General features: G+C 38.5%; 1 protein-coding gene across 1 annotated transcript in view; it reads right to left on the reverse strand.

Annotated features, from left to right (window-relative positions):
* Positions 1-260: 260 nt before the first annotated feature.
* The window catches only part of mtor (mechanistic target of rapamycin kinase), a 63,431-nt gene continuing 48,687 nt past the window's right edge, over positions 261-15,004 (reverse strand). The window contains exons 38-58 of the mRNA XM_017411317.3: positions 14,124-14,241; positions 13,436-13,633; positions 13,197-13,297; positions 12,928-13,024; positions 12,641-12,739; positions 12,426-12,548; positions 11,841-12,023; positions 11,040-11,174; positions 8,557-8,731; positions 6,918-7,053; positions 6,080-6,227; positions 4,378-4,500; positions 3,884-3,966; positions 3,729-3,801; positions 3,561-3,635; positions 2,960-3,095; positions 1,814-1,879; positions 1,640-1,720; positions 1,365-1,445; positions 948-1,053; positions 261-798 (exon numbers count right to left, since the gene is read on the reverse strand). Coding sequence (XP_017266806.1) covers positions 783-798; positions 948-1,053; positions 1,365-1,445; positions 1,640-1,720; positions 1,814-1,879; positions 2,960-3,095; positions 3,561-3,635; positions 3,729-3,801; positions 3,884-3,966; positions 4,378-4,500; positions 6,080-6,227; positions 6,918-7,053; positions 8,557-8,731; positions 11,040-11,174; positions 11,841-12,023; positions 12,426-12,548; positions 12,641-12,739; positions 12,928-13,024; positions 13,197-13,297; positions 13,436-13,633; positions 14,124-14,241 — 2,353 coding nt within the window. The 3' untranslated portion in view covers positions 261-782. The remainder of the gene's footprint in view (positions 799-947; positions 1,054-1,364; positions 1,446-1,639; positions 1,721-1,813; positions 1,880-2,959; positions 3,096-3,560; positions 3,636-3,728; positions 3,802-3,883; positions 3,967-4,377; positions 4,501-6,079; positions 6,228-6,917; positions 7,054-8,556; positions 8,732-11,039; positions 11,175-11,840; positions 12,024-12,425; positions 12,549-12,640; positions 12,740-12,927; positions 13,025-13,196; positions 13,298-13,435; positions 13,634-14,123; positions 14,242-15,004) is intronic.

Here is a 15,004-nt window from a genome sequence, read left to right on the forward strand (position 1 = left end):
CTAAATGTTGGGTTGTAATAAGCAGAGCCATCTTCAACACACTCCAGGTCCAAACACATCTTGTGAGATCGCACACATCATTTACAAGGTTAGACCAAATTGGCCATAAGTGTCATTTGTCATCATAACATGATCTTAGTCTATGAGGTCTGACTTAAAAGGCAATGGGTGATATGCATTCCTTCAAGGAATGCTAGGCCTTTAATTTATAACTACAGTTGGTGTAACAAGATGAATCAAATAACATGTGTCAGTCAGAGTGTTATCTGTACAGAGTTTAATGGCACACATACTGCCCTTACAGTACATTATAATCATTTCACACCAAACTTTTCTCCTGTCTGTTCACATGTAACCCTGAAAGATCACTAAAGGACAGTAAAAATATATCAGAACGATACACAATGATACAAGAAAATGGTAAGTTTGTAAGAAGCCTGTTTAAAGTAAGAAATGTGTTAAATCATCACAATATGGCCACTATAGAAAGCTTTTAGCAAATCATTATGATGTTAAAAAATAGGCAATGAATACAGCTTACAGTATTAAATTATGACAAAAAGAAAAACGGAGCTCTTCAGGTACTACTTCATCATCTCTGAGCGTGCCGCTATGATGAAATCCCACAATTACAGCAGAAAAGCAAAGGAAAATAACACTTTGAGGCCCTTCTTTGTGGCTCAAGGACATTTTTCAGTGAGACGATTTGTTGTCTGCTCCTTCTTGGTTTATCAATGAGAAAGAATTGTAAAAGTGTAACCTTGGCTCAAAGAGACAGTTCTTCACCAAAATGGGCACCTGGAAGTTAAAAGAAAAAGAAAAACAATTTTCCTTAAGAATAAAGATTAAGCAGGACAGCAGCGATAAATGAAAAGAAGATTAACATTACAGAGAGTGCTTAAAAAGGCACACAGGACTTCACGGCTGCAGCAGAAACGAGTACTGACCATCCGATGTAGCACTGGCACAGGTTTTCATGGGACGTGGCCTGTTTGATGAGGAGCTCCACTTGGGTCGGCACGTCCAGCGTCTCATCATGAGAAAAGTCTCGACCTACAAGAAACAAACTCATCACACCACTGAACCTCAACCAAAGCTGAATTTTAATTAAAACTGATGATGGATGTGTGATAGCTTAGGATTTTAAAAGACTTTTCCAACAAAACACAATTTTGGTTGGTTAGTCGGATGTATAATTATGTTAATAAAAATGAAAAGGTCTGAACTTTAGATTTATTTATTTATTTTTAAATCAACAGCACTCAAACCAGGAATCCTTTAAAAAATATATACAAGTAAAAATTTGTGTTAAAGACCCAAATTTGGAGATTTGTCCCTTAATACATTCCCACAGCTTGACTTACCTGTGAGTTTGTCTCGCACTCTGTTGATGATCTGAATAGCTTTCTTGTTGAGAGCCTCAGGCTGCACCAAGCCGTCTCCGACTTAAAAACACAAACATGCTGCTATTAACAACTCCTGACAATTTTAGAAAAGGAAATTGGGTTTCATACTAAGGCTCTTTGTGGCGGAAGGAAATGTAAGAAGGTTCAACAAGCAGCACTGGTCATTTATGACAGTAAGAAGTGTTGTGGTTAAATTAGAACAGACTAGTTCAGATTTCAGAAGAGAAACTCACTGAAGGAGTGGATGGATTCAGGCACTGTGGTCCCTGGTTTCTTGTGTGTGGTCTCTCCGAGGTCTATTCCATCAAGAGCCTCTGCAGACGACAACATATTACAGTTTCAACGTGTCTTTGTGTTAAATATAAAGCAGGAAGCGGTTTTGGCTGCAGTTTGTGTCGTGTACTGACCCACTGACTGTCCAGCAGTGTATGAGTCGGTCCTGGTCCGGGAACGCTTGGTGCCTTTGGTGTTTGCTGCACATGAAACAGACAAAGTGTGTGTAAATGTAGTGTTTTCTACAACACAACAGTTTCTATTTGTTACTCTTCATTTCATTTATCAGAGCTGAAGTTTCAGCATGATGTCGCTCTTTAGAAAGTTGGAATTTAAGAGATTTTCAACAAACATTTTTAAACCAGATTGCATTTCCTGAAGAATGCGATTGGCATTGTTTACACTAATGAAGGTCTTCTCGAGACGCGTAAAAAACTGTTGCTATGGTTACCAACTCTGGCAAACAGCTGTCTGGTCTTAAGTCCTGCATTAATACTTCTTTTTTTAAAACTATTTTGTTATTTGTAAGCTTCTACCTTTAGTAAGGTGATATCTTCTGTTCCATTGGATTCAGCAGAAACCTCTCAGTTTCACAAAGATACAGATAAATATTTCAGGTTTTTCTGATGGAACCTTTAACTGCTCCACTGAAAGGCAACAGAAATATCTTTTATAACATTTGGCAGCCCCTTGTTGATCATCTTCACAATGATAGTGTTGATTTACTGCATAAACAGGCACTCACATTTTGTTTTCACATCCAACATCAGACTTTTCTTTCTATTCTTTTGACACAGCTCAGTATATAATGTTAATGTGTGCTGATATCACCTTTATATTCCTGTAGTGAATGGTTTTACTATGGTAACTGTCCTGGACGGTTTGTGTTTGTATTGTAAAACACATAAAACAATCCTACAAAGCAAACAATTCTGATGAGACTAATGCATTTCATTGTTGTGGCGTTAAATATTGTTGCAGGCAAACTTGCACTTTTATTATGTGCACTTGAACTGTGTCAACATCCTTTTAGTTTGTTGAACCCAGGAATGACTCTCTGCCAGCTAAAAAATTACCAACAATTAGTCATTGTTTGGTTATTTATTCTCCAAAACACCAACCAAACAGACTGTTTGCACTGACTCTCAATAAATTATTGTCCTGAACAGATTTGTTGTGGCTTGATTTGTGCAGAATAAGTCTTCTTTTTTTGTTTTTAACCACACATCTTTGAAGTAGTAGTTTGTGTGAGTTTAAACCCAGTTTAATCGGCTCCTTACTGTCCATGAGCCTCCAGTTGAGCAGGGGGTCGTAGACAAAGGCCTCCAGAACAGCCATGACGCTGTCCCTGTGCTCTCTCAACACCTCCATCACCGTGTGACAGGTGATCCTGTAGTTCCCATCCAAACCGGTCACCTGGCACGCAAACACACACAAACTCAAACGGTGAAAACAAAGCTCTTCAACATCAAAAGTTTCCGTCTTCAGTGAAAACATCAGTACATTTGAAAGTTTTAGCTTACTTTTGAATACATTTCAAACTAAAAGAAAAGCTTCCTACTGTCTAAGAGATAAACTTGTTACAAAGCTGTATCCAATTTCTTCATGTGTTAATTTTTTATTTCTTTTCTTCTTTCCTCATTAAGTGCAAGATACACCGAGTCATGACTTTGAATAAAACTTTTGAAAAAGACCAATAATTATTCTGTTCGTCAGCAGCTCAAACTGGAAAATAAAAGAAAATTTGTGGAGACTTTATGACTTTGTAAAAAAAAAACTCTCTGTATGAAGTGTTTGTAATTTGTCATGTTTAAACAAGTCCACACATATTAACTACATAAACCAGTCAGTTCAGAGGGTTCACACCGAGGGGCTCTGTACCTCCATAGCGTTGGTGAGCATCCTCGTCAGTCTGAACGGGATCTTTTCAGGGAACTTCTCTCTGGTCATTGCCACCTGTTTAATGCAATACGAGGGAGAGGTTCGGCAAATAAAAAAAATAAAAACCCTAAAAACCAAGAACAAAAGTAGTGAAAGAAAATGTCTCACTTCAAAACAGTCTCCAAAGTCAATGTGGAGGATTTTGCCACTTAACCGGTCTAACATCAAGTTGGATGGATGCCTGGAAAATAAATACTTTCATTAATATTAACCAAGTTTTTTAAAATGCTGTGAACGCTGGTCTTTTGGGAGGGGACGCTCACCTGTCACCCAGGCCGAGAATATAGCCCACCATGGACATCACAGCCAGGGAGCGGGTGTAGTTGGTCCTCCTGTCGAACCACACCTGTAGGAGAAATGACTCCTGAATTATGAGAGCCCTTCTTATTTTTCCTTCATAACAATGGAATAGAACATTTCCTACTATGGAAAGAAGAGCATTGAGGCGCTAAATGAAGTATGCAGAGCCTGAGGCACTTATGTTCCTAAAAATGGATTGAATTTGAAGGTTTGTTAATTAAATCAGTGCTTTGAGAGTAGAATATAGAACCCAGCAGACCAGTTAAACTGTCAGGGGTAGGGCATCTCATGGGGTAAATGATTACTTCTAAATCTGTATGATAACGGCCATATAACTGAGAGTCCTTAACATTTTACCCAGAAATCACTAAAATGTGAGAACGGGCACCGAAAACATCAAGTGACCTCAATCACCTCCTCCCCGTCACGGAGAGTTTAAAGAAGAGGGGCTTCTCACCTCTGAGCTGGGGCTCTTCAGCCACAAGAGTTTGGCCAGGTCGTCTCCGGCGGTGTTATTGACAGCGTGCTCAAACACCTCCACCTTCTCCATCAGCGTCAGGTGGTCATAGTCTGGTGCCATCTGAAACGCACACATTTAGACACACACACACGCGGTATAAACTTTTTATCTAAGGCTTACTGCCAGACACTACTGAAAACAGCAGATTAAAAAACAGAAAAATGAAGGAAAAGCTCAAGGGAATCATTAAAAACAGAAAGCCGCTCGTACTTTAAGTTGAGCTGTCACCACCGGAGTGACTGTGCTCTAAATATCATCACTGCACAGCAGGATGGTGTTAATTTTCACTTAAAAGAAACTGAGATGAACAATGCAAACCCCAAAAGGAAGAAGTCTTTTCCAGAATGAAAATTACCTTCAAAAATATGTAAACTATATGCAGATAAAAGGTTTGTATTTAAATTAGACAGGGGAGGTAAGAAAAAGTCTAACATATGTAAGTCAATATATGTCCTAAATTTAATAACTATAGTTTCACAGCTCTGGTTCTTAAAAGCAAAGAGTTTTTTTTTTATCTCTTATATTTCCTTGAAAATAATCCATGAACACTGATACTAAAAAAATGTATTGACTCGACGTGTTTTGTTTTGAATTCAACAAATTTAAACAAGGTGCATGATTTTCATTTTGTTATATTTACTTTTTTCTTAACATCATAAGTTATTTTGTAGCTGCTCAAACGTTACAAGCCTTTTTTTTCCCTTCTGAGATCATAATGAGCCACGGTTTGGGTCTGAGCTGGAAGTGGATTATTTTAGCAATTTGAAGTTGTCATGTGGAAGGGCTGAGTTTGTTTTCCTTTCGGCTGCAGCCTTCCTGACACAACCTGGGCTCAAACCTGCGGCCTCAGGAATAAGGCCTGATCTTAAAGTAACACTCTGTAAGAACAGAAAACAAGAAGTTTTATATTTATATTTGCTGTTTTCTTTTGTTTTGAGACATCTTTTGTTTATTTCCGAACAATATTTAATATCTTATCTATATTTATGTTAATATTATATAACAATATTTGCAATTTCCTTTTCCCCACTGAGTCATTCATCACCGTCGTGGATGAACACAAAACAATAATCTCACTGAGGACCAACAAGCCTGATCCTTTTCTTTATTGTGATGAGTGTTCTGGTGTTTCAGACAAAAGCCTTCGCCGCAAACAAGGTGTTCCCGTCTTAACCTTCACCGTCTCAAATAATAGACAGACTTTTATTTTTTAACAATGTAGTTAAAGTGACATGTATACAAGAACTGTTCACGTTTTCATTAGGAACTCCATAGAAGTGATATGTAATTAAGTTTTGACAGGGTCTGCAATTCAGTAAATATTGCTTTTCTTCTTTAATCTAATTACTGGAAACAGATGTTTCTGGGGCAACATTAAATCTATTTAGTATAGATGACTTACTATAAAAATCACAATTTTACAAATCTTTGTAAAATGAGACCAACTGCTGTCCCAAAATAGCTAATTTTTCAGATAAATTAGCACAATCCATCGTGTGAATATAATTGCTGATGTTGTTAAATAGTCTAGATGCGAATACAAAGTTTTGAACAATGAAAATGAACCCGAGTGTAAAAGTCCAAATGACTTTAAACAGAGGCAGTGTAAACTTGTTGAGGTTCAGCAGTAATTTCTCACCCTGAGCATGATGCGATGTTCAATGTTGAGCAAAATCTTTTTCTTCTCTCTGTAGTCTCGGATGAGGGCATGCAGGGTGTCACAGTGGGGTACCCAGCCAATCAGGCCGGAGTTGGTCGACAGGGGGATGACGGCGTAGCGCTGAATACTGATGGTCCCGAAGCAGAGCAAAGGCAAGCACAAACACACACACATTTCTTTGTCAGAATGTTTAACATACAATTCCTTTAGACTCTAAAAATTTTTTTTTTTTTTACACATGTACAGCAGCCAAAAAACCTCATAGACATCATGAGCTCTGCATGTGTGAATGTAAAGGTAAATAAGTTGGAGCAGACTTTGTGCAGAGTTTAGGCAGCCGCCGCTCTCATACAAAGTCTTGATAATGTTTGTATGAAATTAGAACTGAACTCAGTATGGTCTGAAAAATTCATGGTAAGTATGCAGATGAAATTAGCTTGTTGCTTTGCAATCGGCACCTTTTTCTCATTTATTTTTTGAGCCACAACTAGTCTCCAACAGTAAAGGCATGGTAAAATAACTGAAGTATCCTAAGAATGTCACAAACAAATACTTGCAATTTTTATAATGTATGCATTGTGTTCAGTTTTCTTATGGGCTGTAAATAGGCAGCAGTTTTCAGTATTTCCAGTGGGCAGAATAAAACTCAAACAAAGAAATCTCCTGCTGTTTCGGACGTGTGTGAAAGGGAATGTGAAGACAAGGTCCAAAACTACTTGTCAGAATTGGCTCAGAGTTAATTCGTAAAAAAATAAAAAATAAATAACAGCCTGTGTGTGAGTGATTTTCACGTATGAGAAGCTGACCGTGCACCTACCTGAGGTTCTTCCTCAGAGATGCAGGGTCATTAGCCAGCAGAGTGTTGACCAAACCGAACAGCTGCATGACTCTTTCATCCTGTCTCAGATCCTCGTGGCCCTTCAACAGGAACATGAACTCATGGCCGTTACTTCCTGCAGAGATGGAGCCATAAATACATTATTGATACGTTGCTTCAAGCGAATTACTGACTTATGTAAAGGTAATTATATGCCAGGATTTGGCAGTACTGGCTGGTGTCTGCAGGGAGCTCCCTTGCTGTTCTGCATCATGATCTCTACTATCATAACCTGAGGCAGCGTCTGGCCAGTTTCAGCAGGGAATAAATTATTTCATAAGAAGCACATTATTCTCAGAGCAGGTTTCATAGTGGTGCTAAAACATAACTGGTAGCTGTGCGTAAAAGCTAGGAGAAGTTGGTGCTGAAATCAAGCTCATTACTAACATCAGCTCATGAGTAAAAATGTTTACCACCCTACTTCACTGTCATTGGGACTTGGTCAAAACACCAAACTAACCCTGTGATAAAAGAAGCCACAACGCACCAAACATGTAAAGTTTATTAGATAATTATGATTTGAGATTTTTCTCACCCACCACCAAAAGGTAAAAGTGATGTGATAAGGTGATCTTAATCTAAAACTCTGCTAGGCTTTTAATTTTAAAAGTTTTCTACACAAAAGAGAAACTGTTTTTAAACTTCCTGGGATGTTGATGATGCTCCTAAATGACTCAACTTTTTACCAGAAGTGAAACTGTTCTAATGAACAACGTTATATTTTAATGGAAAGAGTCAAACAATGCCCCTGTTCTTTTCTGCATTTGCCTCTAATGACAGTCTCAGTAAGCAACGTGCTGCGTGCAACAACAGGGACAAAAGCTTCGACAGTAAATCTAAGCTGCCTGCAGTGGGTGACAGGTCTTAATCTTAAGTCTTGCTCCAGAGGTCAGCTGATTTATTGGCTATCATCTTTTTACACAGTGTGCTGTGTAACACTGATGGGATACATCAGAACAAGGTATCAAACCTTCCAGTGAAAGGTGTGAAGCAGCCTGAACTGTTTGTGATTGATAACGTGGGGATTTGGCTTCAAGACAAAGTGACTTTATACCCCTGTGTCATTTCAGACGGTCCTTACAGCGATATTTTATTTCACACAGCAGAGTAAGTGACAGTGTAAGAATGATTTATTTCTATTATTTATTTCTGTATTCCATTCAATGTTGATGCACAGTGATAGAAGGATTCTTGACAGTTCAATCTGTGCTGTTTTTCTTGAGATAGAAAATGAAAAATAAATGACTTCTTTAATGCAAAGCAGATAGAAAACCGAGCCTGTTTTTTTTTCCAGGAACTGTGATTTATTTCTGCATAAAGTTCATTACTGCTTTTAATTTTGTTTTGTTAGAGGAGGCATTTTTTATTCTCATATGTTAACCAAACACAGCACTTGCCTAGACTGATGAATTTTAAATAAACCATATCCCTGAGGCTGCTTATTGTTTTGAGTAGAGATTCTATTAATTTTGACTTTTCTCTGATGTGGCGGCTCATGCCTGAAAAAGCACACCACCACCAAGTATTCTTTAATCTGCTTTTCTTATATAAGGCCGGTGCAATTTTCTCCTTATCTTACCCATGATGGTGAGTTTACGTGGGCGCTGCTTGGAGGTGATGACCTGCAGGGAGGGGGCGATGGACTGGATGCGAATGATAGGCTGGTTGGGGTCGTAAGTGCCGGGAACGGCGAGCTCCAGGTCCCGACACATCAGCAACTTTGGAGACACATACTGTAGCTCCAGGGAGGTGAGCTGTGGGGAAAGTTGATGAGGTGAGGATGTAGTACACAAAGAGACAATTGGTTTTGAGACTGTTGTGCACAAAAACAGAGCCTAAAGCTATAAGCAAATCGAACCAGGCACTGGCTTATATAAAAGTTGAGGTTTTATCTCACAAAAGTTGTTTATTTGCAATCCAACACTCATTACAACCTCTGGAACTGTCTATATCTATTTGCTGCCTGTTTACATTTTAATTTGTGAGTTTTTTGATTTACAGCGACCACGTATGGTTTCAACCCAAACTTGCTCTAAATCTGCAGTACAGATGCATCCTGGAGATGATTTATTTCTGTGGTAATACCCTGTGGGAGAATATTTGCACTGCTCCCAGCGTGTTATTATATTGCTGTGTTTTTCATGCTGCGTGCAGTAATGTCCCAGCAGGAAGCATCGCTGCAAGCAAGGCCACGCCACAATGACAAACGGCATTTCCATCTCCATTTATTATGTGGAGTAAGAGCTATGCCTAATGTCACTTCAACAACGTAATGATAGTCATGAGGAATGACATCAGTGGTTTAATTTCTACTTATTGCAACAGAATCAAAACCAAACATTTGAGTTAAAAATGTTGACCCATGATGCCATGCAGGACTAAACTTTTCACACACCTGAAAGTCACAGTATTTACATCCCTAACCATGATCAGGCTGATAAAAACAATAATGTTAAGGGTATACAGCAATATAAATGCTCTTTCATACGAAGGTGGCTTAATGTATAGAAAGACATTGATTAAAAGGATAAAACATATTAAAACCTAGAGAAGAAAAAACAATCTCGTTCTTAAAATGAGAAAACAGCCATCTTTCTATATTTTTGATATTTAATTGCTCGCAACCAAATGCAAATGTGTGATAATGTTTTTGCCCGTGTCTTTGAGTGTAAGCATGGTCGTTTATCTGTAGCATTTAAAAAATACCTCAAACCAATGGACAGATTTTAACAGAACTCTCAGAAAGCAACCACTGGATGTACATCTACAACAGATTAACTTTTGGAGCCAAAAACGCAAGATGGCCGCCACAGCAAAGCAACCTTAGCCAACACAAAATGGATGTAAATCAGTCCATTTTACAAATATTGAGCTAATGGTTAGTGTTTTAGTAGCTGAGAGTCATTCCCAATAAATACTAGTTAACTGGTTGTGCAAGATCTGTTTTTAAAACTTTGGCATTAGAGTCAACATTGTCTGTCTGTTAGCAAAATATTTCATGAATCAGCAAATGGATTTTGATGAAACTCTCAGAAAGTAATCGATAACAGGAGTACATCAATAACTCATTAACATTTGGAGTCGACACAATTTAAGATGGCCGCCACAGCTGATCAACCTTATCCAACCAAAAAACGGCCATAATTCGGTCAATTTTACGGCTACTGAGCTGTAAAACAGCTGTATCAGCATTCCTTCTCATCAAAATTAATTTAGGTGTAGAAACTGTGGCAGGAAATTCACATTACTTCAAGGAATGCTAGGACTTTAATCCACTGAGTTTTGCAAGATGCAAAAGCAAAAAAATATGAAACAGTTTTTAACAAACAGTAAAAGAAAGAACTAAGTTTACAGTAGCAGCACAATTCCAGTGAGCCAAAAGAAAAAAGGCAAAAACCAGCAAAGTAAAATTACTTATCAAAGAAAAAATTACCTATATCTGGAGAAATCAGCATGAGAAAAGATCCTGCTTTTTGTTGGAGATAATACAACCCTGCTGTATTGTGATTTACTTCAGAAATCATCTGCAGAAGGTTTGGCAACAAAAGGCAAGATGATTTTCACTTATGTTCTGCCATTCCTCTTGGACCTAGATATTCATTCTGCTATCTTTTCATCATCCTCCAACACAACGTTTGGCATCTTGCTCAATGACTTCCTACAGTTACAGAATAATAAAAAGATGATTTTGTTTCTCAATCATTCAAGTGTTTTATTTCCTCTAACATTGGTATGCTGGCAAAATAAAATCAACCAGTGTCAAATTCTAATTTAAGTCAATTTACAAAAGAAACAACGTGTGCCAACACATAATCAAAGGACGTGAAATCTCTCATCACATCTGATGAGACGCTGGGATGAGCAGAGGAATGTAGAAAAGGTGAAGTCAGCTCTAATTTCTCCAAAATGTGAGCTGCTTTATTGGATTCTTGGATTCAGTTTGCAAAGATGCATTTTACTGGCCTTACTTGATGTCTACTTCTTCACACTTATACCTTATATGTTATTAAAAAAAAGGTTTAAAAAAAACAATACTTGCAGCAGCGCCATTTTTTCACCCACCTGTGGCAGCTGTTTGGAGATGCGTCTGAACACGTGGTAGTAAAGGTCCCATGCCTGAGTCAGATCTTTTACGTTTCCGGAGCGCATGTACTTCCTGCACCAGTCCTGAGCCTCCATCAGATCCCTTCCATACGCCTGCAACATGAAATAAAACACCAGTGAACAACCCTTTTATGAGGACTTAATTGTTAATCTTTTGCATCTCAGTACCAAAAACCTTGCACCCAAAGTGATAATTAACCACATCCTTTAGAACCGTGGTTCTCAAACTTTGGTATTAACTATTTACAAGCTTAACAAAATCTAATTAACCACCAACATAAAACTGTAATGTAAAGGTAAAAAGCAGAGTTAGCCAAGAAGCAAATTACAATCTTGGCATCTAATGAAAACTACTTGAAATTTAAGTGCAGTGAAGATTCATTTGCGAAGTAGAAAAACAACAGCAGTAAAGTCTGTACAGAACCAGCTAGCAACAAAAGGTGGAAAACAGCAAGGAAATCTGATTTGTCTTAAATTTCTATTCAGTTGTTGTGAGGCAGAAAAAGAGCCAAAATGCAGAGTAGTGGATGCTTGGAACCAGCATGATTTAAACTTCATTCATTTATATCATATATGAACACCAGCTTGTACTGTACTGCAGTTTTTAATGTTCACTGCAATACGTGTTACTTGAAGAGCTTTGTGTTTTCTGAGGTGGTAATTCTTACAAAGTGTTTGACAACTATTGCCTTAGGAGGTCACCCTTTGTGGCCCTGCACTCACAAAGACCAAATTAAAGCTCATACTAAGATGACAAACCTGATTAAAAGAGGTCTCTTTGAGGGTCTGTGGTCCCCTCTCCATCATGGCATGTAGAGGTTCCAGCACAGCAAACATGCCCTTAACGTTGCGCTCACCAAAGTAAAGACGAGAGGCTTCCTCGAGGCCCTCGTGCCACATCTCATGCCACAAGATAGCAACTCGGATAAGCTCTTCACTCACCTGAATGGAGGAGGACAACAAATAAAAGGTCAGCCTGCTCTCTGATATTAATTTCACAGCACATCCCTGAGCCCCTGAAACAACACGGGGGGCTCAGCTGAAGCCTTTTATAGAGTTTTTATATTACAGAGAACAGTACGTCATATCACTGGGGAAGAAATTTCAAACTATTAGATTCAGACAAAACTCCAACGCAGAAACTTTTATTCCTCACTTTTCTTTTGATTTATAATTAAAAGAGAATGTAATAGCAGGTAAACATTATAAATTTTAGATCAACTGGTTCATCTACACATAGAAAAAAAACACATTGTTAAACTGATAAAAGCTCAACATTTTTAAGATGAAAGACAGTTATCATTTTATTTGGCTTGATAAATGTGACTGATTTAATCGGTCTACCATCATAGCTTGCTGAACCAGGGTGTTGCAGTGTTCACACATGTTCTTCAAGATCTTGTTCGCAGCATTATGTCGGGCAGTGGTGGTGGACTTGGACGCCACAGTCAGAGGGTAGATTAAAGCCTGGAGGTAAACACAGAAGGAGCACCAAGGTTTAGTCTAGTTTCTGTTTTATCATGTTGAATAAAAAACCGGGACAGTAAAAGTAATGATACCTGTGGATGATATCGCCCGATGTCCGTTAGCAGCTGGTGGATGAGACGACCGACCAGAGCTCGAGGGGTGTCAATTCGAGCTATGAGCTGAGGGATCACCTGCAAAGGAAAAAAACGAAAGTAAGTGCTCGGTTTATTAGGAAAAAAAATGTGTTCTTTTTAAAATTGTGGGTTATATTCTACCAGATCTTAACCTTTTCCCTTTCACTAACAGTGAGATATCAAACCCACTCTACTTCAAGGCTAACACCACTTCACTTCAAAATGCTTTTGAGTACACACATTACCTGTAGCCAGGTGTCTATTTGGATGGTTTTGATGCCCTCCACCAAAGCTTCATTCACTTCAGGCCAATGACCGTAGTCAAACCACAAAGTCAAAACCCTGAATGGTTTAAAAACAAAAAAAGAATACTTGAATATTCTCCCTATATATTATTATGGATTATACAATCAGCCACTAGAGGTCCTCCTATATTCACATAGCTTATCAGCAAGACATGGATATAAATGGATTATGTTTGACCACCTGTTTCTGTTACAGTCATTTAACTCACCTAAGCGTATCCTGCAGATTATTTCCTCTGGATAGGGAAATGGAGCGAAAGAATCCTTGAACAGCAGGTACAGTGTACAGAAGCAAAGTCTTCGAGAGGTCCTGCAGAAAGAGAGAATACGACACTTTTGATGTGTGACTAAAAATTACAGATTAGGATTTTTTTTTTTTTTGCATGAACTGAAAACACTGAGAGCAAAAGAAAAGAAATGATCTTTGTGAATTCTCTGTGATGCCCACCTCGTTGACCTTTTTCTGGCCAGGTGAGGGCACAGGACTGTGGTCAGCACTGTCGACCTCGCTGTCACTGTTGCTAGCTTCACTGTTTGCACTGGCACCACTGGCGTGTCGCAGCTTCTTTTTCTCGTCTCGTCCCTGGTTCTGGTGTTTGTAGTGCAGCACCGCCTCGAAATTCATCACAGCCCAGGCATGCCAGGCCTGCAGAGAGAAGGCAAATGCTCAGTGAACCTGGATTCCTAATAGTTAATGATCTGAAATAACTTTCACGTTTGCTTAGGGTGTAATTTTCTGGTTTCATCTGGACAAATATCTTCCATGGAGCTGTAATTGAAGATCAGGACTTTGATGTTTGCTGTGTTATGCAACCAGCTATTAAACAATTTGAAATTAAAAGAAGATGCATGCGAAGAGGGTAGGAGATACAATGTCAACCGTAATGTGCAAAACAGGCATGTTCAAGAAAAAAGAAAACAAAAATGTTAGTCTCTGTTTTTATTTAAGACCCCAAACTAAATAGGAGCCACGTGTAAAGCTACCTAATAAAGAAAATAAACAAGTAACAAACTAAACTCATATATCTGCCTAAAAGACAATACCATGGGGGTTCACTTGCTGACACAGCTGGAACTTAACAGCAGGCAGAAAGAAGTGAAAGGTGAAAGGTTAAAGGTGAGAAGGAGGGACTGACCTTGTACCAGTTGCGGTCATGCTCAGTGGAATTGCTGTAATACTGCAGAACTTTGGGGATGGTGCTCTCATTAATGCCCTGCAGACTGAGCTGCCACTCCCCCAACTTCAAGAAACATCTGCACAGACGGAAATCAGAAACAAAATAAGATTTAGTTGGACAGAAAATACAATATTTATAAATCTTAGTTTTTTATAGATAACATGGTGCAGCATAGATGATAGGCTTATAGGCTGTTCTGTAATTAATAAAACTTCTTTTGGTCATTTATTAGTTAAAACTAAACTTTTGTAGAGCATGAAAGTTAATGAGGTCAGAGGTCAAACCCATAAACAGCAGTAAAAGTAACCCAATGACTCCATTAGTAGGCATGAAAAAAACTGCACTGTTGGAACAAGAAAAAGAAGTGACGACTTTAGAGACTTGTTTTTTGTCAAATTGTGTAAAAAGTTGGGTATGACTTTGGGTAAAAACAATTTCAGTTTCTTAAAAAAAGAGAAAATTCTACTGTATAATGTGATAAGACTTAAAACTTCTGCAGAATAATCCTAACCCTCCTGCTGTCCTTGAGTCAAACTGACCAAAGGACAGCAGGACAGTTAGAAGTGCCACAACCTGAGGCAGCTATAATTTATCTGCTGCTGTGGGAACATATGGAGATTTTCAATGATTCAATCCAAGTTTCTATTTACCTAAGCACACAATGAGCTCTGTGCGATCCCCGAGGATGACTTGGCACTATTCACCCCCCACAAACACTGGCGCTTGCAGACAAAAGTCAAACTAAATGTGCACTGTGGGGCCAAGATGTAGAATTTATGCTCATAAACTAAAGTGAACAAAAGGCAAACACCATTTTGCTGATCCATCCATCAGCAGCA

Source organism: Kryptolebias marmoratus, linkage group LG8 (genome assembly GCF_001649575.2).
Source record: "Kryptolebias marmoratus isolate JLee-2015 linkage group LG8, ASM164957v2, whole genome shotgun sequence".
Lineage (NCBI taxonomy): Eukaryota > Metazoa > Chordata > Actinopteri > Cyprinodontiformes > Rivulidae > Kryptolebias > Kryptolebias marmoratus.